This window comes from Thrips palmi, unplaced genomic scaffold, assembly GCF_012932325.1.
Source record: "Thrips palmi isolate BJ-2018 unplaced genomic scaffold, TpBJ-2018v1 HiC_scaffold_2, whole genome shotgun sequence".
In the NCBI taxonomy this organism is placed as follows: domain Eukaryota; kingdom Metazoa; phylum Arthropoda; class Insecta; order Thysanoptera; family Thripidae; genus Thrips; species Thrips palmi.
This window is the reverse complement of record NW_023144629.1, coordinates 10,557,006-10,581,647: the sequence shown is the minus strand read 5'-3', so window position 1 is coordinate 10,581,647 and position 24,642 is coordinate 10,557,006. Positions and strand designations below refer to the sequence as shown.

General features: G+C 42.8%; 2 protein-coding genes across 13 annotated transcripts; both read right to left on the bottom strand.

Moving 5' to 3' along the window:
- Positions 1 to 4,413: 4,413 nt before the first annotated feature.
- On the bottom strand, positions 4,414 to 10,854 carry LOC117646827. 3 transcript variants are annotated; one of them, XM_034388077.1, is made up of 6 exons: positions 10,588 to 10,854; positions 9,150 to 9,253; positions 8,800 to 8,877; positions 7,597 to 7,731; positions 6,344 to 6,470; positions 4,414 to 4,854 (listed from the first exon to the last, which is right to left on the bottom strand). In XM_034388077.1, exons 2-6 carry the CDS (start codon positions 9,243 to 9,245, stop codon positions 4,763 to 4,765), a joined length of 528 nt encoding a protein of 175 aa, XP_034243968.1. In that variant the 5' UTR covers positions 9,246 to 9,253; positions 10,588 to 10,854; the 3' UTR covers positions 4,414 to 4,762. The 3 variants fall into 3 exon arrangements, with proteins under 3 accessions (XP_034243968.1, XP_034243970.1, XP_034243969.1); XM_034388079.1 differs by lacking the exon at positions 10,588 to 10,854 and adding an exon at positions 10,496 to 10,518; XM_034388078.1 differs by lacking the exon at positions 10,588 to 10,854 and adding an exon at positions 10,169 to 10,219.
- Positions 10,855 to 13,382: 2,528 nt separating this feature from the next.
- Positions 13,383 to 23,017, bottom strand: LOC117646826. Of its 10 annotated transcripts, none has more exons than XM_034388066.1 (6): positions 22,763 to 23,017; positions 19,680 to 19,788; positions 19,518 to 19,595; positions 16,625 to 16,762; positions 15,765 to 15,891; positions 13,383 to 13,666 (listed from the first exon to the last, which is right to left on the bottom strand). In XM_034388066.1, the coding sequence occupies exons 2-6, from the start codon at positions 19,773 to 19,775 to the stop codon at positions 13,575 to 13,577; spliced, it is 531 nt and encodes a 176-aa protein (XP_034243957.1). In that variant the 5' UTR covers positions 19,776 to 19,788; positions 22,763 to 23,017; the 3' UTR covers positions 13,383 to 13,574. The 10 variants fall into 10 exon arrangements, with proteins under 10 accessions (XP_034243957.1, XP_034243958.1, XP_034243959.1 ...); XM_034388067.1 differs by having other exon boundaries at positions 19,680 to 19,784; XM_034388068.1 differs by lacking the exon at positions 22,763 to 23,017 and adding an exon at positions 22,401 to 22,650.
- Positions 23,018 to 24,642: the final 1,625 nt, after the last annotated feature.

Genomic DNA, 24,642 nt, shown 5'->3' with positions numbered 1-24,642 from the left:
GGAAAATTCCACCAACATCAAGGAAGCGGAAATCGTTCCCAGGGGTAGGCAAGTCATACAAGGAGCAGCAGATATTAATTGGCCAATCTTTAGCACTATTGTCCTAAATTAACTCGATTTTGATTATCCCCATCCTCCATCGTGAAATATATGTAAACAATAAGTTCCAAACAAAAACAAAACAGCACGGAGCAGAATACAATCGGAAGGGGGAGAGAATTCGATCTCTCGACGCCCGCCCGACCGACCGACCACCCGATGTGCTTCGGGGCAGCATCTGTTGTTCTCGATGCAGTGAACTCCACAACATGTGCCAATGCCATCTTAAATACCCTAACAAATCTGAAAAAAAAGATGTTGTTGCTATAATTACAGATTCTTTAAGGTACATGAGCAAATGTGCTAGAATTCTCAGAGGTTTAAATCCAGCTATTTTACACATCCAGTGCTGGCCCCACAAACTGCACAACGCGGCAAATACCTTCCAGAATACACTCCCTGAAGTGAATACAGCAGTAACTAGAGTGAAGAAACTTTTTTTACATGCTAGAAAAAGAGGGAATGAGTACATCATGTTTCTGCAAGATAAATATCCTGAAAACAAGAGCATGTGGACTGCATTCCCCATTCCTTGCATCACAAAAAATGGAATTCCTGGAAAAAAATCAGTGAATTACCTTGCAGTCCATTTCAATGACATCATTGAGTTTGTAGGAGGGAGACAGGAAGATAAGGATGACCATGAAGATGATGATGAAATTGAAGAAAACTGCAAAGATAGTAAGAGTATTCAATGGCTGAAAAGTTTGAATGCTGATGAAAGGGGAAAAATCAGGGTGCAGGCTGAATTTATTGCCACCAAAGCAAAGGGTTATTCAGCTCCTCCAGGCCAACAAGTTCCCCACCAGCCACCGGATTTACACCAAGATTGATGTCATTGAAAAAAAAATTGCATACTTGGGGGAGCAGGGCATTGGTTTTGATGAAGGCCTTCCTTACTTAAATTCCCTCAATAATTCCAAGAAGAAGGAGCACATCACCCAGCTGAAGAAAGCTGCCACCAAATTCAGGACCCAGCTGTTGAAATATGCTTGCAATGACCCTGCATGATCTTACCTCTTACGTCTTGAAGCTCTGTTTAGTCCAAAAACCTGGCTAGATCACCCCTCCCAGCAGAGCAGGTGAAGCAGCATCTAAAAAATCTGTCATTTGCTCAAACGATCCCTCTGAGCACCTTCATGTCGGGGTGGTCAGCCTTGTGGGTGATTCCGTGCGTAGGGGCCGTTTTAGCCACCTTAGAAAGTCAAGTAATCAATCTCGGCCGGAATTTGGCCTAGATGGCATCAATTGAACCCCAGGAAGAAACTCTGAGCGTGGGCGAGCTATAAGTTGACTTTCGTTTCCTCCCCCTATAATATATGACGAAATTTACTGAAAATATGACGGAAATTACGCTTGACGGAAATTGCAAACAGGTGTTTCTGGCTCATTGCAACTGCATATCGCCACAGAAATATGCCATAAGTTTGGCACACTAGTTCGACGTCAAGACACATCTTTTCACGTGTAGGATGTCTTTCAAAACCCAATAGACGAAGAGCGAGAGGGGCATACGGAAATTACATCAATTGTTACAACCCACCGATTTCACACACAACTTCCACTCGCACACTCACCCCCCTCACTTTTTCGCCACCGAAACTCGTTCATGTGGTAAACAGACCGTGCTGATTCTAAATATACGGTGGTGGTTTTGAGCAGGGAGCACTCCTAGTCGTTTTTTTGGTGCTTACTTTGAAACCGCTAAGGTAAAAGTCGGAGTACGGTGGACATTTAGTACGCGTTCTGAAAGTACAGTTCCAATCAATATACGATCTTTAAATTCAAGCAAGATAGTCACTATTAGTTAGAGATTTGATGGGTGTAAGTGGAATTCGAAGATTTGAATGGAACGAAGGGTTATAGAGCCGCAAAGTTGGTGTAAGGTGCGAATGGACATGACGGAACTTACAAAATCGACCCTTTTGGCCCCTCTCCCGCGTCACATGTTAGCTTTGAAAGTCCGAAAACAAAGGGAACAAGCTATTCTAGTGCCAAAGAAGATTCTTAAGTGTATAAATGGACTGCACTCGAATAAGTTCGCTCTGGGGAGGGTGTGGACACGAAAACGCCCTCTACGCGTGGAATCACCCTTGTCTGAGCTGGTGGAAGAAGAAGTAAGAAAACCAAACTTCAAGACCATTAAACTGGTTGATCTGTTGCTGGGCCTCAAAATAGAACACAATGAATTTGCCTCGAAATCATTGCAATCTTTGTGGATATTTCCAGCCAACGCCAACAGCGAGAGATCGATTCGATCCCGTAACATCGTGGTAACGGACCTCCGGCGGCGCCTCAAAGAAGAAAATGCAGAAGTTATATAACTTACTTCAACAGGAACGAGCAATACAAATGCGAAACATATAATCCATTTGATGACAAAAATCAAATGGAAGATGAAGAGCTGTTGGAGCATACACTGCAAGAAAAAGTGTAGATAGTACAACAAAAGTACAACAGAAACTGTACAATAAAAGTACAACGAGAATTGTACAAACCACAACGAGCCCTAGAGTGCACAGCACTTGTCATGCCGGTTCCATTGTACTTTGTACAACAATTGTTCTACTTGAAAAGTACACCAAATTCCTGAAAAAAAAATTGCCAGAAATTTGTGTACTTTTGTTGTGGTTATTTCCTGCAGTGTATGAACAGTAAAATAAGACTTTGAATTGTGATTGATTACTTTTCTGGTCAATAGTTGTTTTTTTTAATTACTATTTAGTACTTCAAAGTTCCTTTGTGATATGTGTGCCATGTCAGTTTTCATAATATTGATGTAAATGTAATGATTTCTTTAACACATTTGTTAATGCTTTTGAGTTTAAAATAAATAAATGAGTTTTTTTATGTACAAATGTGTTTTAGTACACTCTTATTGCCTTCCAGGCCACAAACACAAGTAACAGTTACCCATTTTGCTGTTTCGGAGTAAAATTATTCATTCCGTACTACTTTTGAAGAGTTTAGGGCGAGTTTGGGCAAATTCGCGACAAAACGCAAATTTTTGGAAGTTACTAGCGAAATATTTCTGTGTGAAACCGAGAAAAGTGCCTATCCATGTTGCAATAGGTCTTGCAATCTAAAAAAAAAGTATGTCCTTATCTCCAGGGAAAAAAATGATAACTTACATCATATTTTGTACTTTAAAAACGTTTCGTTTACGAAACTTCACTGGTAGAACTAAAGCGTAGCTCTATGCTTGACTCAAGCATTAAGTTACGCTTGAGGACGTTACGCTTGAAATAAACGAGGGGTGAACCAATCGTGTACTCATGTGTACAAATTGGCCCGTACTCAGTGTACTCACAAGTTTGAAAAGAGCAAAATTCGTTCATTTCTTACACGATTTGGCGAAGTGTGTTGTCTAAACGGCTCAATAAAGCCAAAAAACGATTTAAAATGTGAAATTAATGTGTATTAGAGGGTGTACTCACCCGTACTCATGTGTACACCAGAACGCTGAGTAATGCACCCCTCGGAAATGAAGCATACTCGGGAAATTCCCACATGCATTTAGATGGAGGAATTTTGGCCGATGCGCCTGATACGCTTGATTTCAAGCGTCAACTGATTATGCTTGAAAACAGAGGGTAACACTACGCTTTTGTTTTACCAGTATCTCCATCGTAATTTCACAATTTACTTCCCGGTTTTTTGTCTTTAAGTGACGAAGAAATCCTTTTGTTTACTGCGTAAATTCATGTTCACGAAGCAACTCGCAAGTTTACAAAGCAGACTGTATCTCTAAGAAACTTTCCTAAAGGACATGAGGAAAAACTGATTGTTTCAAGAAATGCTTTCCCCCCAATTATTTCTGAAAGGGGCACACAAGCGAAAATGCAGGGGTTTTGTAAAACAGTCATTTTGTGAAAAGTAACAAATCTGTTGGCTTCATGTTTTATCCTTACACATATTAAATTCCACAAAAAACGTCACTGAAGCTAGTAGCGGTGATGGAAAGGGGTGTTGGCAGTCACACTGCATCCAAGTGTAGGACTAAAGGAACGTGACACAATGCTCAAACAAACGTGACATTCTGTCACGTTCCTGGAATGAGAGTGAACTTGGATAACAGTGCGTTTGTTTGTTCCACACTTCCAAAGACAAGACACGGCGTGTCTCGCGCACGTGGTTCATACTTGTAACCGTGAGACATGTTGGTTGACGCCAAAAAGCGTGAGACAATGTAGGTTCATGCTAAAAATAGTGAGATATGTTAGTACACGCTGAAACGCGTGAGACAGTCTCGCGCTTGCATTTGCAGTGCAATGTTTTAGAGGTATCAATAATGATCTCAAAGACAGGAAAATGTCACAAGTTATGCAGGAGAACATTTATTTCACACAATTTTGTCAAATTGTCATAATTAACCATCATAAGGCCCACAGTCTAAGCGGCCAGACCAATAAGAAAATGTGAGAATAATGCAACGAGGAAATGTCCGGCCTGTAAGGCCAGCAAAAACGAAACAAAAAGAGAGTGCGATAGTGCACGGAGAAAATGTGCGGCCTAAACCAAGGTCCGGAAAAATATAAAAGAAAGTTATACAAAAGTGCATGTAGAAAATATGCGACCTGTGTACTCTAGTCAGGAAAATACGATAACAAAGCAGAGCGAAAATACACGGAGACCATGTCCAGCCAGAAAAATCATGACTTCATTAAGCTGTTTGGCGGATGTACGGGCCCATTGGATCTGCCGCCATCTGGATGTGCAGACTGTTGGCACAGATCAGACAGTAGATGTCGACACCTGTTGACAAGGGATAAACCTAGGTTAAAACAATTCAACGTTACCATGAGAGAAGGGCGCCCTGGAGAAAAAGCTGCGAGACTGGGCTAGGCTGCACTAATAAGAGTGCAAAGCTGTGCTGTAGACGACACTAAATTGTCATGTACTTTTCAGTGAATAAGCTTTGCAAATACTTGACCATGCGTTTCGATGTGCACGAATTTTGTGCGCAACCTCGCTCACTTTCGTGCTTAGTTGCGCACAAATTCTTGCATTTCAGACCGCATGCTCAATTTGGTGCGAAGCTCCAGGACAAGAGAGGTACAGGCAGTAATTTTGAGTATACAGAACGAGCTTTGTAAAAAGCTAGCGCAGAACTCCAGCAATGCAGTTGGCCCTGGCCTGGCCTCAGTGATTTTGAAGTAACAGAAATTAGAGTTGCCACGTCAAATAAAAAACATAAAACAATTTTGACACTGATATTAAGGAGCTGCTGTGCAACCTAATATGTTTTAATATTCTTCTCAGTATTACCAATACTATTAGTAATAATGATAAAAATAATCTCATTGAATAGCAGTATCGGAACTTTCTTGGGAGAGAACACAAACACAACTCTTATTATTCAACAAACCGGAAAATCGGGTTGGCAGTTCGTTCATAAGAGAAATAACGATCCATTTGTTTGAAGAGAAAGTAGTAAATAGAATTGATGAGACCACGTTTGAAGCCATACAATGGCCATAAGTACTTCCAGTTAACGGTCTTAACAGAAATTACAACTTGAAATGAATTCACGAACTGCACTGTTAATCAGGGTTCACACCAGATTCCCTTTTTCGTTTTCCCTGACTTTTCCCTGATATCCAGTCTAAAAATGACCAATTTTCGCTGACTTTAATTACAAAATTTAGGTGCACTTCCAGAGCTAAATGCATGCAACTTTCATACATGCGGCATTTGGAATCCACACTTTGACCAACTTTTCCAATTTTCCCTGACCAAAAATAGAATTTCCCTGACTTTCCCTGACTTCCAGTGCCCCTTTCATTTTCCCTGACTTTTCCATGACTTCCCCGATTTCCCTGACCGGTGTGAACCATGAATACTTTACTTGCGATGCAGACTGCACTTTCTGCGCAATACAAATTTCATCGCACTTTTCTGTGATGATCATTGCTAAAAGGTGTGATGAGCTACAGTATCGCAGAATTTTGCAATGATCATTGCAAAAAAATGCAATGATTCCAGATTTTGTGTTGTCATCATTGCAGTTTTTTGAAATAATTCCGATTTTCATTTCAGAAAGTTGCGATGATCTTTGCAGAATTGTGTGCGATACAGAAGCCATTGCATCTCAGGAGCAATGATTCGTGGGAATCACATTTCGGATATCATCGCACGTTTTCGTGTTGAAAGTATCGCAACTTGGATAGCAGTGTGATTTCACTCATGTGGGAGTGTCTTCGACGTACGGCAACATTGATTACACGCGACGCTTCATACTAACCCAGGAGCACGAAGACGATCAGGTACAGCGGTGAGATCACAACAGAAAGGACGACAGTGAAGATGATGCCCCAGCAGAGCTGCACCCACATCATGCGAATGTAGTGCACCATCTTGTTAGGCTTGCCCTGCAAAACAAATCATTAATCACACACAAAACTACTGCGTAGTTTGTTTGGGCATAGCTTTTGAACAAAGCTGAGCATCCGCGAGAAACGCACAATCTCGTGCACAGTTCACTGCAATATAAAGCGTGAATAGTACAACAAAAGTACAACGAAAACGGTAACAAAAGTACGACGAAAACCGTACACAAAAAGTACAACGAAAACTGTATGCAAAAAGTACAACAAGAATTGTGGAAAGAACTACGAAAACCGTGCGAACTACAAGGAGGCCTGGACTGCACTCATCATGCCAGTTCTGTTCTACATTGTGCATCACTTGTTGTACTTTGAAAGGACAAAAAATTCCAGAGAAGGTTTTAAACGCAGGTTTAAAATTATGCATCACCACGTACGAAATTGTACATAAACATTTAGTGTGTGCCTTTAGCTCAAACAAGTCTTGAATGAATGCCCTTACGATAACAGAGCGCTCCTCCAAATCATCTTAAAGGGTTGAACTACATACTCTCAGTAATTTACTGACTTTTCGCTCAATTTGTCAGTACTTGTGCAAGTTGTGCAACCATAATACGTACTTTTCATTTCTTAAAGAACTACTTGGTACTTATTGAATAGTGTATTGACAATTTGTTTTCGTAATTAATTTTACAAAGGAAATTAGTCATACTTAGAAACTACTAAGTATTATCCTTGCGTAAACAAATACATACTTTGTGACAAAAAGTGAGTAACCTGCTGAGAGTGAATAAGCTTCCAGAAGGGATTAAGAGCTCCAAGCGTGGTTATATGCTTGAATGGAGCATGGAACTGCACGGTTTGGTTTTAGCTGAGTTCAAAGAGAGAGTTTGTACACTCTCAGCACGTTGCTGACTTTTTGCTCATTTTGTCAGTTTTAATTTTATTTGTACAACCATAATGCATACTTTTTCTTTTTAAAGAACTACTTAGGAAATTTTAAATGTCGTACTGACAATTTGGTTTTGTACATAATTTTACAAAATAAATTAGTCATATTTACTTAGAAAAAAATAAGTAATTATTGTTGCTTACAAATACAAATACGTAATTAATGAGAAAAAGTCAGTAACATGCCGAGAGTGTAAGTACTCTTCCGATCTGAGCTTACCTCAGAGATGCCTATGAGGAAGAATATGGCGGTGAGCAAGAAGATGACCTGGATGACCACGTCGATCCCCTCAAAGGCAACAGCAGCGGCGAGTCGCATTTTGATTCTCTCGTCATTGAAACAATCAATGCCAATCTGCAAAACGATAACAGGGAGAGTGACCATGAAAATCGAAAACTTACTCTCTCACTGCAAGCCTTTCTGAATGCCAATATTGGTAGGCTAGGCCCTAAAATACTCCCCACGAGCTTGCCAGTGCAGCAGCCGAAGCGCCAAAATATGCAACCTGATAAGATTTCAGGCCACGGCTTGCCAATTTTTGGCATTCAAAACAGCTCGCCAATTTGGTGACAGCAAAACTTGCCACTGAATTGTCATTTCGTTACACTGGCAAAACAAAGGCATAAAAACTACGCGCTTTGGGACATTAACATTTCTTTTTACGCCCGTAAGGGGGTGAATGGTATGGGACTTTCAAGCAAAATTTTCAAGCCCTTCTGAAGACACTAACGGTTCAAGCCGATTCAGGGGCGTAAATCGTTTACGTCCTTGAAGGGCATAATTTTAATTTTTTGTTTCACCAGTTACTCACTGGTATTCGGACGCATTGATCAGATTCCGTTTGCAAGCCAGATACAAACGTGAACGCGTAAATGAATAAAAACTTTACTGAAGGTAGTAAATTAGTAGACAACCCTTCTAAAGCACTCAAACGATAAAACATATGTCACTGACGGAATAATCGATACCAGTCTGAAAGAGTATGCAGTATGCACACTTAGCTTTAGAGGCCTTTTTCGTGCATGTGCATAATATCAGCGTACATTTCTGTACATGCATGATAGTGCAAAAAACAGATCGCAAGAATTTGGCGTCAATTGCATTTCAGTTGTAATTAAAGACTGCCGACAAGGGAATTGGAACCTTACGACAAGATCTTAGGTCAAGAGCAATTTTCCAGCACCCCTCTGCTCGAGGAGACAAGAGCACGCTTTTCTGGGTGCAACACTTCTACGACGGCGAGATCAAGGCAGATCACACCAAACAGAGCGGAGGCGTTCGAAACTAGTTCGAAACGAGTTCTTGCTACTACGATCCAGGCCCAAAAAGGTAAGAAAACTGGCCCGATTTATGACTTCAGAATATAGACAACTTCTTTGATAAGAATGCGAGCCACGATATAAGAATAAGGGAAATACATACCTCTGCAGCATCCTGGCACAAAGCTGGGACGGAAACAAACTCGTGGATGCTGGAGATAATTGACAAAATACAAGCAGCCTGCACACAAAGAGAACGAAACAGAATTAGCATACAGCATTTGTGGTCCTTCACTCTCATCCCGGGAACGTCGTCACGTTAAACGACGTTGAGACAAACGTCACAAAATGTCACATTCGTTTGGACGTGAGCAATAAATTAGCTTAACCACGTTGAAACGAATGTGACACAATGCTCTAAGGAAGACACTTCTGACACATTCGTTTCAACGTGATGGTACTTTCCTGGGATGAGAGCGTAGTTAGAAAGCGTCCTTGCGGCAAAGTACTTACTACTTGGAGCCAGCCCTGCACCTTGCAGCAAGTCTTCAAATCGCAACAGCAGCCTTGGTCCACAATTGGCAGGCACGACCTCTGTAGTTGAGCCATGATTCAGCCTGTCAAACACAGTAAATGAGAAAGCCGTCAGTAACCGTGGTATAAAAGTTAATAACCCTACATCGATGATGAGCCTGAGGGAACAAAATGTCGAAGGGATATGCTCTATGCTCTCCGGTGTACGTACACGTAAGTACACGAGCACAAATAAGTCACCTAACTAAAAAATTTCACAATTTTAGACGTTTTAAGGCTATTCAATAAGTATTTCAGACAATACCCGAGGAAAACCGGGGGGGGGGGGGGGGGGGGACGGACGTCTGAGCACGCGCAACAGCGAATTTGGTTGTTACTTTTCGTCTGAGCATGCGCGGAAGCGGTTTGATTCTTACTTTCGTTCTACGACTTCCGGTCTAGGGATTCGTTAAAATACCATATTTTCAGGTGATAAAGGAAGGTCGAGGAAAGACCCAAACCGAAATTGAAATCGATTCGCTCATTCATTCATGGAATTGTGGCGGCCCGTCAAAAGAATGGTCCATATTTAATTTGTGATCCGTAATTGATTTTTACCTTAGAAGACCTTGGTCTCCGTCGACTTACGAACAGAAACCGGAAATGTAGTGCATGAATAAAAGGCAGCGAGCCTAGCTTCGGAGCTTCGGAGTGGAGTGAAGACAGATATATTTCTGTCCTGAGACTCAAAGATTGGCGCTTTGAATAATTCGTATGGGTCTGTGGGGCGCTAAGGTGCGGGCATCATTTCCGGTTAACTACTACATATTCTGCACTCACTCGCCGACGGCCAGGATGCTCTGTTCATGTTCGTTTTATAAATTGTACTCAGAAATACAATTAAAAAAATTGAAAAATAGTATACAAACAACCACAGTTTTACGATACACGCAAAGCCTCACAGGCGTAAGATGAAACATCGCAGAGGCATAAAATACCAACTGCTCAAACATTCTTACGCGTAGTCCGGTTGATCTTCAAAGCCAAGTTTAAATCATCAAACTTTCTCTCTGAAAGGAAAAGTAAGAAACGTATACGTTCACAACCCCTGATCAGACGAAAATGAATGCGTGAGACCGGAAACAGCTACAGAGTTCAACTAGAGAAACTTTTCAGGTGGACACCGGAAACAGCAAGAGCCTACAAAATTCATTCTAAATACCCAGGCAAGAAACGAGAACCTTTCTGGTGCCCGATTAGACGAAAAGTAAAGAGTACGTGAAACCGGAAATAATAATTAGTAAATCGTAACTCGGCAGTGGAGTTCAAGAGAAGCAACTACAAACTGATAATCCTAAAGCATCGACGCAAGCACACGCTGAGAGGTGACGTTGATCTTTCCTGATTCGCGAGCAAACATTGCTCACGATCTAATTACCTGATCTCGGGTAGAGTATATCGGGTGGATGAAAAGCAGGTCTTGATGGCAACGGACGAGGAGAGGATGTCTCTGAAGCACTAGACAGCAACCAGTACTAACAGCGTAAGGAACAGGAAGTGCAGCAGACGCCTGCGCCCTGGGAAGACCGTCCGCGAACTGAACTCGACCAAACCGACTGGCTGGACTACGCTCGCGGTTCACACTGCTGCGTACGTCTCTCCAGCGGCTGCAGCAGTGCTACCCCCACCCTCGCCTCTCTGCCGACGGTCGGCGATCCCCCCTTCCCCCTCCTCACCTCCGACGGTCGGCGATCCCCCCTTCCCCCTCCTCACCTCCGACGGTCGGCGACACCCCTCCCCCTCCCCTCCTGCTGACACGCACTGGCGTAACGTGAGATACGAAGGGCCCCACCCGGCCAAGTCCGCGAAAAGGCCGCTGCGAAGTGGTTTTGGGTGGCGTACGCGACATAGGTGGCTAGTGGCTATAGCACAGGTATTCGCAGCCCACATTGTTTGTGGCCCCCAGCCGAAGTGCGGGGGGAGATTTACTGCTAAGAATGACTATTTCTGAAATCACATCAGATAAGCGTATCGAGATGAGCTGATTATTTGAGTGCACTTTTATTTACATTGTGAAAATAATACGTAAGAATTAAGAATCGAACCTAGGGAGCTAGGGGAGACTTCTTATATGCCCGTCAAGCGGTGACATTTTAAGTACCGATGCGGGGAGAAAAGGGGTGGTTTAGCCAATCCGGAGGTTCTGCCCATACAAGGAGCGAACTCAACTGTTGCTCTGTCCTTATTTGGGCATAGAAAGGCCCCAGGCATGCCCATGCATCGTAAATTATTATGCACCCCCTCCCCCCTTCCCCTCAGAGTGTCGCCTGAGGGGAGCTAGGACCGCCCCTGGGACCGCCCACCTGTGAGCCCGTGTTTGAAAGATTTGCTCCCGAAATCGATGGGGCTCGTTCCGTCCGCGTTCTCGTCTCGTTCGTTTCACACCCAACACAGGGTTTCTACTTCCCTAATTTGGGTACGAGAATAGCTGAAATGTGTTATTTTTCTATCAGTGTGACCGGGGTTCAAATAACGTTGGAGGTCGATTTCTACACAGTGAATTATTTCGTAGTGTTTGGTGCACGAGCTGTGTTCAAAATTGTGCATGCGTTTTAAAATGCACGGATTTGGGCGTATCTAAGCACACCCAAAGACCAAGAAACGCTGCTCACAGTGACTTCTTTTTGATGCCAATATGACAAAATTTAGTCAAAATTTCGACAAACAAAGGCATTATTTTGACGTTCTTTGACTGCCTCGTGAGTGTTTCGTCTTCTCTGGGCGAAAGTGAGCGTTGTTGCGCAACGCGCATGCTCATTTCTGAGCAAAAGCTGTGCAGAAAGGAACAAGATGTAATAATTTAGTGTGCGCCGTTAGTGATGTCCCGTGTTTATGTCATCCAATTTAACTGGGTCGTGATGGCGGAAATGACATCCATATTCGTGCTCGAGCCAGGATAGGTCCAAAGCTCGTCCCGCTTGAGTACATTTCGAAAGAGAAGAATTCCTCGATGCATTTTCAGTTCGTGATCTTACAAAATTTGACGCACGAGTGGTGACTTATGCTCAAAAGTCAACGATTCGGGGACACCGCAAGTCCAAGTGCGACACAGTCTCACACTACTGAGCGTGAACCAAAAGGGCTCACGCTTTAAGGAGTAGCCTTATTTGTCCCACACTGGAAAGACAAGACAAAGCGCGTGCGGGTGATTCCGCGCGCAGAGGGCGTTTTCGTGTCCACACCCTCCCCAGAGCGAACTTATTCGAGTGCAATCCATTTATACACTTAAGAATCTTGTTTGGCACTAGAATAGCTTGTTCCCTTTGTATACAGACTTTCAAAGCTAACATGTGACGTGGGAGAGGGGCCAAAAGGGTCGATTTTGTAAGTTCCGTCATGTCCATTCGTACCTTACACCAACTTTGCGGCTCTATAACCCTTCGTTCCATTCAAATCTTCGAATTCCACACACACCCATCAAATCCCTAACTAACAGTGACTATCTTGCTTGAATTTGAAGATCGTATATTGATTGGAACTGTACTTTCAGAACGCGTACTAAATGTCCACCGTACTCCGACTTTTACCTTAGTGGTTTCAAAGTAAGCACAAAAAAAAACTACTAGGAGTGCTCCCTGCTCAAAACCACCGCCGTATTTAGAATCAGCACGGTCTGTTTACCATATGAACGAGTTTCGGTGGCGAAAAAGTGAGGGGGGTGAGCGTGCGAGTGGAAGTTGTGTGTGAAATCGGTGGGTTGTAACAATTGGTGTAATTTCCGTATGCCCATCTCGCTCCTCTCCTATTGGGTTTTGAAAGACATCCTACACGTGAAAAGATGTATCTTGACGTCGAACTGGTGTGCCAAACTTATGGCATATTTCTGTGCAGTTGCATATATGCAGTTGCAGTGAGCCAGAAACTCCTGTTTGTAATTTCCGTCATACTTTCAGTAAATTTCGTCATATTTTATAGGGGGAGAAAACGAAAGTCAACTTTTAGCTCGCCCACGCTCAGAGTGTCTTCCTGGGGTTCAATTGATGCCATCTAGGCCAAATTCCGGCCGAACAAGCAAGATTGATTACTTGACTTTCTAAGGTGGCTAAAACGGCCCCTACGCACGGAATCACCCGGGCCACATGTTCAGGTTAAATAGCGTGAGTGTGTCTCGCGCTTAGACCAGCAGCGCAGCGTTACAAGGGTATTAATCATCTACTTTAAGGCAGAAGGGTGTCACAAGTTAAGTCAAAGAACTTTTATTTCACACACTTTAAACACAATTTAATCATCCTGCATAATGAATGCAATGAGAAAATGTTCGGCCTAAACTTTGGACCGAAAACTAAAAAATAAAGAACTTCAATAGTGGCCAGGAAAATACGAAAATACACGTGAGACCATCCGGCCAGTAACATCATTTCTTCTTTACGCTGTTTGACGAGTGTACGGGCCCTTTCGATCTGCCACCATCTGGACGTGGAGGGAATTGGCGCATATCAGGCAGTAGACTTGAACACCTGTTGACAAGGGATAATTCTAGGTTACAACATTGCAAGATTGCCATGAGAGAAGGGCGCCGCGGAGAAAAAGCTGCGAGACTGGGTACACTGAGAAAACCTTACAAACTATTTTGGGCCTTACAAAGAAAAGAAGTTTGTATTGCAAAGAATTATGAGCATACAATAGCTTACAAAGAAAATACTATTCATAATTAACAAACTATTTCTTCGTATAACAAAGTATTTTAGTTTGATCTACGTATGCTCAAAATACTTCGTAAGGTTTTAAGAGTGTACGGCTAAGCTTAGAAGGGCGAGCTGTACACTCTCAGACCTGTATAGACTTTTTTCGCTCTTCTTTACAAAGTTTTTTGAGCAAACGTAAATAATGTGCTATTTTCTCTTAAACTATGCACAATTGATCGTAGAGATAAATTTGTCAGTAGATCTTGTAGAAATTGAAAACTACATTGCATATAGGAAAAGTCAGGTTTAATGGACTAAATATTTTATACAATGAACAAAATAGTGCATAGCTAAAGAGAAAATAGTATATGTTACGATTGCACAAAAAACTTTTTGGCCAGAGTCATAAAGTCAATACGAGACAGAGTGAAGATGCAAACGTGTACAAAACGAGCATTTGCCAAGCTACGCAGCACTCCTGAAATGGAGTTGGCCCTGGCTTTGCCAACAAAGTAGGTTACAGGACAACATGAATTCGAGGGAACAGAAATTAGAGTTGAGTCTATTTCCTGAAGGCTGTTGTGCATCCTGATTGTTTTTGAAATTCTTCAATTAATTATGAAAAATGATAATCGGAATGATGAAAAAATTAAGACTGGACAGAACAGCAGTCTTCAGGGAGTACCTTGAGGGGGGACACCAAAATTTTAGCAAATTTCAGGTTCAGAGAAAGCGGCATAATATCATAAATGTCTTTGTTCCTCCTTACGTGAACTCCTAGCACTAAAGATTGGACTAGGAGATTGAACTAAAGAAAGAGCTGGTTTTTCAGTGTCTCAAATTCACATTTTCAGGAGTACCAACACAAGTATTCAACAAATTGTTTTCGGACCACTTATCACTGAGAATGAATGGGTCGCTTTCTGGATTCAACGACATTTGTTACACTTTAATTCAAGATGACATTCTATGTTTTGAAATGACTAAATTTTTACGCATCTGATTGTAACTGAACAACCATTTTGAATAGTGTAATGCCCGTTACCAAATTTCAGGTAATGAATTTTTCGTCTCCCAAAATTGGACAACGAATTTGCATCACCCCTTTAGAGGGTGATGATGGCGACCCTTTAGTTCTCAGTGTACGCTTGCCAGATTGAAGATATTCCAACGCAGAATGATGGCTATAAGGAGGTGAAACATTGGAAAAATTATGAAGTCGAAACAATATACGATCTAGCTTAAATCGTGCGCGCAACACTGAGTAAAACGGCTTCATAGTTAGGACGGTCTGACCTACCCTATGGAAAATAAATTACCAAGTGTCATCCTCTGGCCAAACGGCATTGAATTTCGAAACCAGCCAGTCACCCAATTTGACACAAAGAATTAAAAAACTCAAACACAAAACTCTAATTTTTTTGACGGAGAATGACAAGTCTCTCCCCTCAATGACGGTGTCTTTCTTTTATGAGGAGTGCACAACGTCAATTCCTGCTGTTCCTTCAGCAAACTAGATAATCAGATTGGCCACTCATTGATTTGAGAGATGTTTAAGAAGAAAGTAAAATATGAAAATGGCCACGTTTAAAGAAAAGCAATGGCCGCGTAAGACGTTGATCACGAAATGAATTCTGAGGCGGCTTATCGTGGGGATCTTCGACTAGACGGAAACACACTGAGAATCAAAACGCTACGCTATGAGTATAGCGTCAATTGGTGCAACACAAATGCATTGCACATGAAGTGCAATGCCTCCCCATTCCCATGCATTAGCATAGGGCATTTTCGGGACGCATGGCATGTAAGGTGCAATATGGCTATCGCATTGCACGGATGGTGCGATATCTTAGCTGCATTGCACCATACGTGCCATACGCATAGCGTTTCGAAGCTCAGTGCATTCATTACGCAGACACTTCCTACTAACCCAGGAGCACGAAGAAGATCAGGGACAGTGGCGTGACGACAACAGCACTGACGATAGTGAAGATGATGCCCCAGCAGAGGTTGATCCACATCATGCGAATGTAGTGCACCATCTTGCTAGGCTCGCCCTGCAAAACAGATCAATAATTGCACTCAAAATTCCGGCGAGGTTTGCGTGTGAAACGCACGAAGTCCTGTCAACAGGGTTTTACACACATATTCACGCAAATTAACGCATGCACAATTAAATGCAAAGCTTATGCACAAAAAAAAACATGGTGACTGAGTGTACTCGCTGCGTAATGCAGAAATATTTAACACCTGTACGAACTAGCCAAGGAACTGGCAAAAACCCCCTGGGAGAAGAAAGGACAAGCCCCCGGTTAGGTAGATGGGCTCAAGAGAAATGGCTGCTACCGAGGGTCAGGGACTAGGGGAGCCGGGTACCTATTGCCAAAGTACATTCCTAACTGAATGATCTTAAAAGAAAAATAGTGCGCTCCTCCGAATCGTCTGGAAGCGCTGTGTGCTTCGAGAATGTCATAGGGCCTTCAAGCGTGGTGATATGCTTGACTTGAACACTCTAACTCCAGGAACGTGACATCCCGTTGAAACGAACGTGACAAAATGTCAAGTTCGTTTGAGCATTGTGTCACATTGTGTGAATTGGCAAAAAATCAGCTTGTTCACATTCAAAACGAACGTGACACAATGCTCAAACGAACGTGACCTTTTCGTCTCATTCGTTTCAACGTGATGTCACGTTCTTGGAATGAGAGTGAATGATGCATGGAACTATACGCTTTGGTTTTGACATTGTACAAAGAGAGAGCTTGTAGTCCTTGTCGGATCTGAGCTCACCTGAGAGATGCCCACTAAGAAGAAAACGGCGCTGAGCAAGAAGATGACCTGGATGACCACGTCGATCCCCTCGATGGTGACAGCAGCGGCGAGTCGCATTTTGTGCATTTTCTCGTCTTCGAAGCAATCGACGCCTTTCTGCAAAACGATGAAACAGGGAGGGTGACCAAGAAATCGAAAACTTTGCACTCTCACGCTCAATGCAAAGCCGATGGCAAGCCGTTCTGAATGCCAAAATCGGCAAGTCTGGCCCGGAAGTACTTCCCAGTTCGCCAACATTAGGCAGTGCAGCTGGCCGAGGCACCAAATTTATGCAAGCTGATAAAGATTTTAGGCCAAGGCTTGCCAATTTTCGGCATAAAAAACGGCTTGCCAAATTGGGACAACACCACACCTGCCACGGAAATTGCAGTGCTCTCTAGTCATTTTGTAAGCTTCCCATTGACGTTAGCGCATGTTGATTAGATTCCGTTTGCAAGCGAGATAAAAATGGCAACAATGATTAAAAACGTTACTTAACACTAGAAGCGCCGGGTTTTCGGATTACCGTAAAGCGCCGAGCGGGCCAATTTGACCCAAGGGCATTTTCGTCGTACAAGTCAACTCTTGAACCGTCATTTTGACTCAAAGGGAACCGAAAACGGATTGGTAGACCCTTAGCAAGTCAAGGATAAAATTTGGTGCACAGGGGTCCAGGCGACAAGGTAGGCAACCCGCAAACCCTGATCGTTCTTAGTGTTTTCTATAGTGCCTCGTTGCCGAAACGTTTTGATGATATAGATGGCAGAATTCTAATCGCCTTGTGATCGAGATAGTGATTTTATAAATTACTGAACCGTCGACCATTAAGACCTGGCCAAACCCTCAATGCATAGCTGCAAGGCATGCCCGGAAACCAGGATTCATAGCAACGGAGAAGCTCATAGTAAGGAGGATTGAGTGCTCGATTGAGTGTGTGCTTAAAAGGCTGGAATGTAAAAGACATGTGTAAACACTCTCGAGTACTCAATAAACTCGCCATAACCAGCAAGGCGCGTAGTGGTTTCTAATTTGCGTCCTTTCGTGAACTAGCATTCAGTGATCTGTCTCAACCAGTTTTGCTCCTGCTGTATCCCTAGCATTCAGTGATCTGTCTCAACCAGTTTTGCTCCTGCTGTATCCCTGAGATGGGTTTCCGTGTCGCCCATCGTCCTGACCGGCTTGTTCAGACATCCAGGGAATGAATAGTTGCCGAACTAGTTAAAATTTATGGAGGCAAGTGAATTACCTTGAAACAAACACTAGACACGAGAGCAACAAAGTGGACATCGGCATTTTATTCATCTCTTTACGCATGAGTAAGTGCTGTAGTCCTTTGTCCCAAGGATTCGGGCTGAGCGTGCTATGAGTGCCACTGAAGGTAGACTAGTGGCTCAGTGTTCGAGAGACACCTTAGGGCGTTTAGAAGTCAATCGGGTCACCCAAAATGCCCAAGACATTGGCAGTTTACGTCAAAGGAAGCTGCACGATGTCTTCAGCCAGGAAATGTATTGCGGGCTGCCTACTTCGTTATAAACGCGGACCTAACGCATTCCTCATATGACGTAATTCATGTTTATTGGTGAAGAGTCAGTTAATAGCTCGTTACGTTGTGTAGAAACGCGAAAATGTGGTCAAAATGCCGTGTGGGTCAATTTGGCCCGCTTGGCGCTTTACGGTAAAAGTCCTTTTATCTCGGTCAAATATGGTCCGAGAACGTCCAGATTTCGAATTTAGACGCATTTCATCATTCTAGGAAAAGTCAGAAATTAGGAGGCTGCCACTTTCATTTTCAAAAGTGGAAATTTCAGTTCAAAACTCAAAATGGGTCAAATTGGCCCGTTCGGCGCTTCTAGTGTTAAGGTAATTAGTTCGAATTAGTTAGTGGACAACCCAATGCACTATAACAACAATGTGATTAATCGGTACGAGTCTGAGAGATCAATCCCGTATTTTCTTAATCAGATCAAGAAGACGGACTTAGATCGAGGGGTCGATAACTCTTAGAAAGTTGCAAACCAAACAGTTTGCAACGCGAACACATTCTTTGCAAGGTTCTGAGAACGCGAAGAGGCACGCTTTCATCCTTGAGCGTTCTTTGAAGCATGCTCCACCGTGGATCGTGCTTGCCAAGCATGCTCCTGGGTAGAGCAGAGCGTGCTTGCAAGCCCTTTCCAGATAGCGTGTACTGAGGGACTCCCTGCGGGCACTCTCTTCAGTTTCTAGAGTGGATGAGTTAAATCCCATTGTTGGAAGCCCTAACTCCTAATAATTTCCGAGTTATGGAGGTATACGTAAGCTTTTAGTTGGTTTTTCCCACATTCTCCTCACAACAAAGGAAAAAGTACTTAAAACTTAAATTCTAGCAACTGAACCTACAAAGACATAAGAAAAAGCTAGCATTGGCAAATTTGAAAATGCCAGTCCAGAAAATGCTGCAAAAGCTATTATGCCAGGACCATTTTTAGTTTTCTTCAAATTTAAAAGATTTTGCTGTTTTGATCTAAATTGAAGTTTATCAGGAAATCAACGGGAAATATTTTAAAAAAGGACAATGCTATTTCCTACGCAGAAATACACATAATTGCCAAAATCTGAAAACTGGGTAGCCAATCCTCTGTCGTGAGGCAATTTCGAGAGAAACGACTAAAAGTTAACGTAAACATCCATAAGTCAGAAAATAAAATGAGGTGTGGCCCTACTCCTAGTATAGGAGTTAATGCAATAGAAAAGAACTTTCTACCACAAATTGAGACATCTGACCCGAGAATTTGAAACCTGTTAAATAGTCGCTTCACAATATCTTGAACTGAGGACTTACGAACTTGTTACATGAGATTGCGTGCTCCGTCATAAAAATGAGAGCAATACACACCTCTGCAGCATCCTGGCACAAGGCTGGGACGGAAGCAAATACATGGATGCTAGAGATAATTGACAAAATGCAACCGACCTGCACACAAAGATAAAGAAACAGAATTAATATAAAACATTCGCGCTACCATGTTAGAAATCGAACTTGCTGTAAAGTACTTACTACTTGGAGCCAGCCCTGCACCTTGCAGCAAGTCTTCAAATCGCAGCAGCAGCCCTGATCCACAATGGGCAGGCACGACCTCTGAAGTTGAGCCATGATTCAGCCCTGTCTAACACAGTAAATAAGAAAGCTGTTAGTAACCGTGGGAAAAGTGAATAACCGTAGCCTATATCGACGACGAGACTGAGAGAACGCAGTGAAAACGGTACCTGGCTTTCCCAGGAAATCACTATAGGCTTCTTGGGAAAACCAGGTACCGTTTTTACCGTGAACAAAATGTCGAAGAGGTATGCTATCTGAAGCACTGTGACCCGACTGTATCGTTCAATTTAGGCTTTTTCGCTAGTTTAGAGAACTATTCACGAGTTCTTAAGGAGTAAACTAACTTCAAAAAGGAAATTAGTCATTGTTACTTCGAAAGTACAATGCCCTTTCCTAAACAAACACGAAACTAATGAGAAAAAGTCAGCAACGCTCTCTTGACTCGAATGTGTGCCCAAGACCCATAAAAAGTAGGGCAAAGTGCCGAACATGGATCGGGGTACCAATCATTGATCATTTTTGTTAGCGAGCCCGTACTGCTAAACCAATCGACCAATTTAATTTTTTCAAAGTTTTTCATGAAGTCTACACCTTTAAGTTTCAGAATCACGCGCGGGGGCGCTGATCAATCTTACCATTACCCTTACAGTATGCAAGTGAAAAAGTGCCTCTGAAAAGGGGTCCGAAAACGGCCTGGTTTCAGGTTAGTTTAGGAGTCAAAATTTAAACTGTTATTAAAAAGAATCCATTCATCAGAAATGTCTCAAAAATTTTTCGTGGCACCAGAGTGTACTCTTTAAAAATTTAGGCAACCGGAAGTTATCGGATCGCCCCTGTCAAAACGCGAGGGTGGGGGTGGGTGGGTGGGTGGGGGAGGGGGGTTGATACATGTCTGGGTCTGACCCAAACATGGATCACTATAATCAGTGAAATTTCAAAGCCCTATAAATTTCAAAGTATTTGTTATTAAATGTACAGTTCTTGAGAGAAGGTTGTCTTTGTGGGAATGCGCATGCAGGCGCACTTAGACACGCGAGTGTTATGCGCACACCTGCGTTAGCATTCACGGTGAAAATTTCTAGTCACTTTATGACAAAAACATTGATGATATTTTCATCACTTTCAAATGATGTCAATCTCATCGAAACTTGACGACATTTTTATTAGAGCTCCTATACTTATTGCATGGGCGTGACAACAAAGTCATCAATTGCTTTGATGACATCCCTGTAAGGAAAATTAGCCTTGAAATAGTCATTAAGAGACGATTTAGGTTTTCAGTGTAGTAGCCTTCAATAATAAAACTAGCAGCCTTGTCTTCTCTAGGCTAACAGGCACTAAAAATGCCACCTTCAAAAACAAAGCAATATGCGATAGCAACAATTTTAAAATTTTAACTGTTGTACAGGCCAGTGAGATCAACCCCAGTTTCAACTTCAAAACAACTATTATCAGCGTCTAACAAACGTAATAGACAACGTAAGACATTATGCCGCAACCCCTTGGCGGAGCGTCACCCCTGAAATGCTCACACCGCACTGCGAATCAAGTAGACCATTCTAGTCCTGGCCGAATGAAGAACAAGAAGAATCACACAAGACTCATTCAAGACATTCAGAGTGCATATGTTCACTGACAATATGAGGCATTTACTGTGAAATATTCTCACATCTACAGCAAAGAGTCTTAGATATCTAAAGAATAAGTGCTTAAAAGTTGTCTTTTGTCACCTTGTTCTTCACTCACCCACGACTAATGGTCTGTTGGAAGAGACAAGCATGCATGGAGGAAACTATATCCCGCTTGTTAGCGTGGGACAGTCCCACACTTGAATTTGCAGTGCAGATGGGGGTTTAAAACATCGAAAAGGATGGATAATGCAAAAGAAAAAACTGCCGTTCTCCGCAACATAACGCAAAGGGGGTACTTTTCAGTTCGATACACTTCCACCAGAGCGCCGAGTGAAGAACAAGAAGAATAACAAAAGCCGGAAACAGTCCATAAAAGTCGCTCCTTTGATCATATTAGGGGTTCATTTGGGATCTAAAAATTGTTTAAAATTATAAAAAGAAGAGTTTCATGATTGTAAACCGTCAAAACCCATAAAAAAGACGTTTAGGGGAACTCGTTCCGGTACCATTTCTTCCTCTTGTTCTTCACTCGGCGTTCTGGTGGAAGTGTCTCTTTGAAAATATTTAACAGCACGAGCACGTTTCAACCTATCGTAACCTTCAAGCTATTTTAAGATTCTGGTCTGATACGAGTGTGAAGATGGACACCGTCTTGCGAAAACTTGTATCGAAGCAGAATCAAAACAAGGTGCACCGGAAACAGGCTCAACTACCTTGAATTATTACCGCCTCGGGTAATTCGGATGGGACTAAGTTGCAAGCAACACTTCCGGTAAACTACACACGTTATGTTCTACACTCGCCGACGACCAGGATGCTCTGAGAAGGTAAGTTACATGGTGCTCAGATCTACCTCTGAAAAGGCCCGTTACATGAAAGGTGCTCAGATCTACCTCTGTAAAGGCCCGTTACATGAAATGTTCTCAGATCTACTACGAGGTCCGTTTCATGAGTTGTACTCAAAACTACCACAAGGATAAATTGAGAAATGGTATAGAAACTACAGCGTGGCAGAGGCATGAGAGAGTAAGCACTAATCAACACTTACGCGTAGTCCGGTTGGGCTTCAAAGTATAGTTTACAGTAAACAATCGTCCACTCTGAATACAAAAGTATGAAACGTAAACGTTGTCAAAAGCTGATTCTCGTAAGCAAGTGCGCGAGACCAGAAACAGCTAGACTTTAAGTTAAGAAACTTTTCACGCGACACCGGAAACAGCAACCGAGTCCATTATCGACGAAACGCCAGATTAAACGAGAAGTAACAAGTGAAACCGGGAACATCAAATGCAAGTTCACAGGAGTAGCAACTTCAAACTGACAATTCTGCCTTGAAAGTGAAGTATTGATGCAAGCACACACTAAGAGGAGGCATTGATCTTTCCTCATCCACGCTCACAATCCTGTTACCTGATCTTCCTTTCAGTATAACGGGCGATGAAGAGAAGGTTTTGATGGCATCAAACAAGGAGCGAACGTCTCTGAAGCGCTGAGCAGCAACCTCAACAGCAGCCTTAGGAACAGAAATCCTAGCAGACGCGTCTGCGCCCTAGGGTGACCGACCGTCCACGAACTGAATTTAACCGACCGGACTGGACAGTGCTCCGCTCGAGGATCACGCTGCTACGTCTGTCCAGCGGCTGCAGTGCTACCCCCGCTCCCACCCAACTGTCGGCGACCACCTCACCCCCCTCCCCTTGCGAGTCTCAGCGACCGCCCCCCCCCCCTCCCCTTTTCCCCTTGCGAATCATTCCTCCCCCTCCCGCCTGCTGACACGCACTGGCGTAACGTGAGCTTTTAATAGGTTTCTTAAGGCGAGCCCAAGTTGCCACGCCATTGTGTATCAAAGTTGAAAGATTCCCATTGTACCGGCTGCCCCATTTGAACCCCATGGTTGGGAAGGGACGAAGCTGGAACGTGAGAGCACGGATTGGAACTGCTTTGCATGCTTTTAGCAAACGAAAGAGCATCAACTTCACATTCCGCTTGAAACATTGAGATTCCAAACGCTATGAATATGGTATGGTGCAATGCGCTGAGATATTGCACCCTACGTGCAATACTACAGCCATATTGCACCTTACGTGCATTGCTTCCTGAAAATGCCCCATGCTTATTATGCATGGGAGGAGAAGGCATTACACTTCATGTGCAATGGTATTGCTCTGCACCAATTGATGCTATGTTCATTAGTTTAAATTCTCAGTGAAACAAGAGGCAAGGAATTGAGATTATCACATTGACAACTAATAATCTATAAGAAACACTCATAAATAAAACCCAAAGTTATCAAAATGTTCCACAATTTACGGCAAATTTTTATAGCGGTATGGGATCAGAATAACACATCTATAGCAAGATTGTGGGACATGCTCAAGTCCAAACTTCTTCAAGTAGAGAAGCAGAAGCTACATCAAGAACTAGTCGTCAAGACTGTTGAATCTGAGAGCACTGCAGATCATGGAAGGCTTAATATTATTTTAGCATGAAGTGCTCCAGAAGACTTCAGAAGCTGAGGTGTGTGTGTTTGTATGTTACATGTAAATGGGAGATATCATTGTTTCACAATTTTATTTTTTACATTTTTGTCGAGGACTTTTGATCCCTGAAGAGAAAAGCTGGTGACGAAAATTTGTAGCAAAAGGAGTTAGATGCAAAGAAGACCAAGGTTAGCGAAGCTTTGTCCTCAATACTGTTTCTGATTTTAATAAACAATGAAAAAAAAGCTCCTTACTTGTGTATTGAGTGTTTCTCAGGAGTATGAGCACCCGTAGGAAGAACTAGCCAAATCAAAGAAGAGAGGTAGGCTGAGTCTTAAGAATTTAGAGACAATGGCTGTATCAAGTTAAGGATTTTAACACATTCTGACTGCCTGACTATGACTCAAGGCCCTCACGATACCCGCCGCCGTGGGGGGCACAGCTTCTCACATTCATTGTACAAAATTTGACCACAATCCACATTCACGTGGCAAAAACGCCTGTAAGTAGGCAACCTGTGTGGCAAATCTTGCACATTCTTGCACATTCACACAATTATTGTACACAAAATTTTACAGTGGGTCACCCCTCGCCCGCCGCGCTGATCAAGGGGGTGCTGATAAGTTTGCTGTTGAGCCTGTGTCGTCTACTCGTCTGTGTCGCTCAACTGGTTGTTCGGTTAAATTACTAGTGTCGTTTGGACACAGATGCATGATTAGGTGTATTCCTGGATCAATTGCGCGCATGCGCTCTGGAACTCTGTTGTTTACGTAAAAAAATTTTTGTTGCGACAGCAAAAATGATTGTTGT